A 496-nucleotide genomic window follows, 5' to 3' on the forward strand; every position below is an offset into this window, starting at 1 on the left:
AGCATCATCATGCACGTGTCCTTTATCAGCCAGCGAACATCTAAATTAAAAACCTTTTATGCACAGCAGATAGCAAGGTACTTAAGCAGGCAGAGACAAGGATGCCACGACGGTGTCACTCACACATCACGTATAGAAGGATGAACATGGCACTCGATGGTATGACGGCCTCGGAGTCTCATGGTTGGGGGGGAGGTTATTTTCAGGTCATCCTGGTCATTCCTGGCAAGTCCATCTTTTGTCTCTATTGTTTTCTAAATTGGAAAAAAAATGTAGATGATAATGTTTGACACTCAAATGTGTTTCATCTTTTGTCATTTCTTAATATTATCTGTAGAATATACACTCTGAATTCGAGAAAATTCTTTCCTTATATTATCTGTCTCTTTTTTTCTTCACCTTTGTCTCTTATAAAGTGCTTAGTCAACACGCATTCTTCAGAAACCTTTTGTCTCGAAACTCTATCCTCTGCAGGAGACAATACATCCAGTCTCTA

At 39.3% G+C, this 496-nt stretch overlaps 1 protein-coding gene across 1 annotated transcript in view; it reads right to left on the reverse strand.

The window, feature by feature from the left end:
* The window catches only part of LOC119592561 (zwei Ig domain protein zig-8-like), a gene marked incomplete in the record, with an annotated part of 24,912 nt that overhangs the window by 23,657 nt on the left and 759 nt on the right, over positions 1–496 (reverse strand). Inside the window, 1 exon segment of the mRNA XM_037941437.1 lies at positions 124–254. Within this exon segment, the coding sequence (XP_037797365.1) occupies positions 124–148 (25 nt within the window).

Source organism: Penaeus monodon, chromosome 30 (assembly GCF_015228065.2).
Source record: "Penaeus monodon isolate SGIC_2016 chromosome 30, NSTDA_Pmon_1, whole genome shotgun sequence".
Classification (NCBI taxonomy): Eukaryota; Metazoa; Arthropoda; class Malacostraca; order Decapoda; family Penaeidae; genus Penaeus; species Penaeus monodon.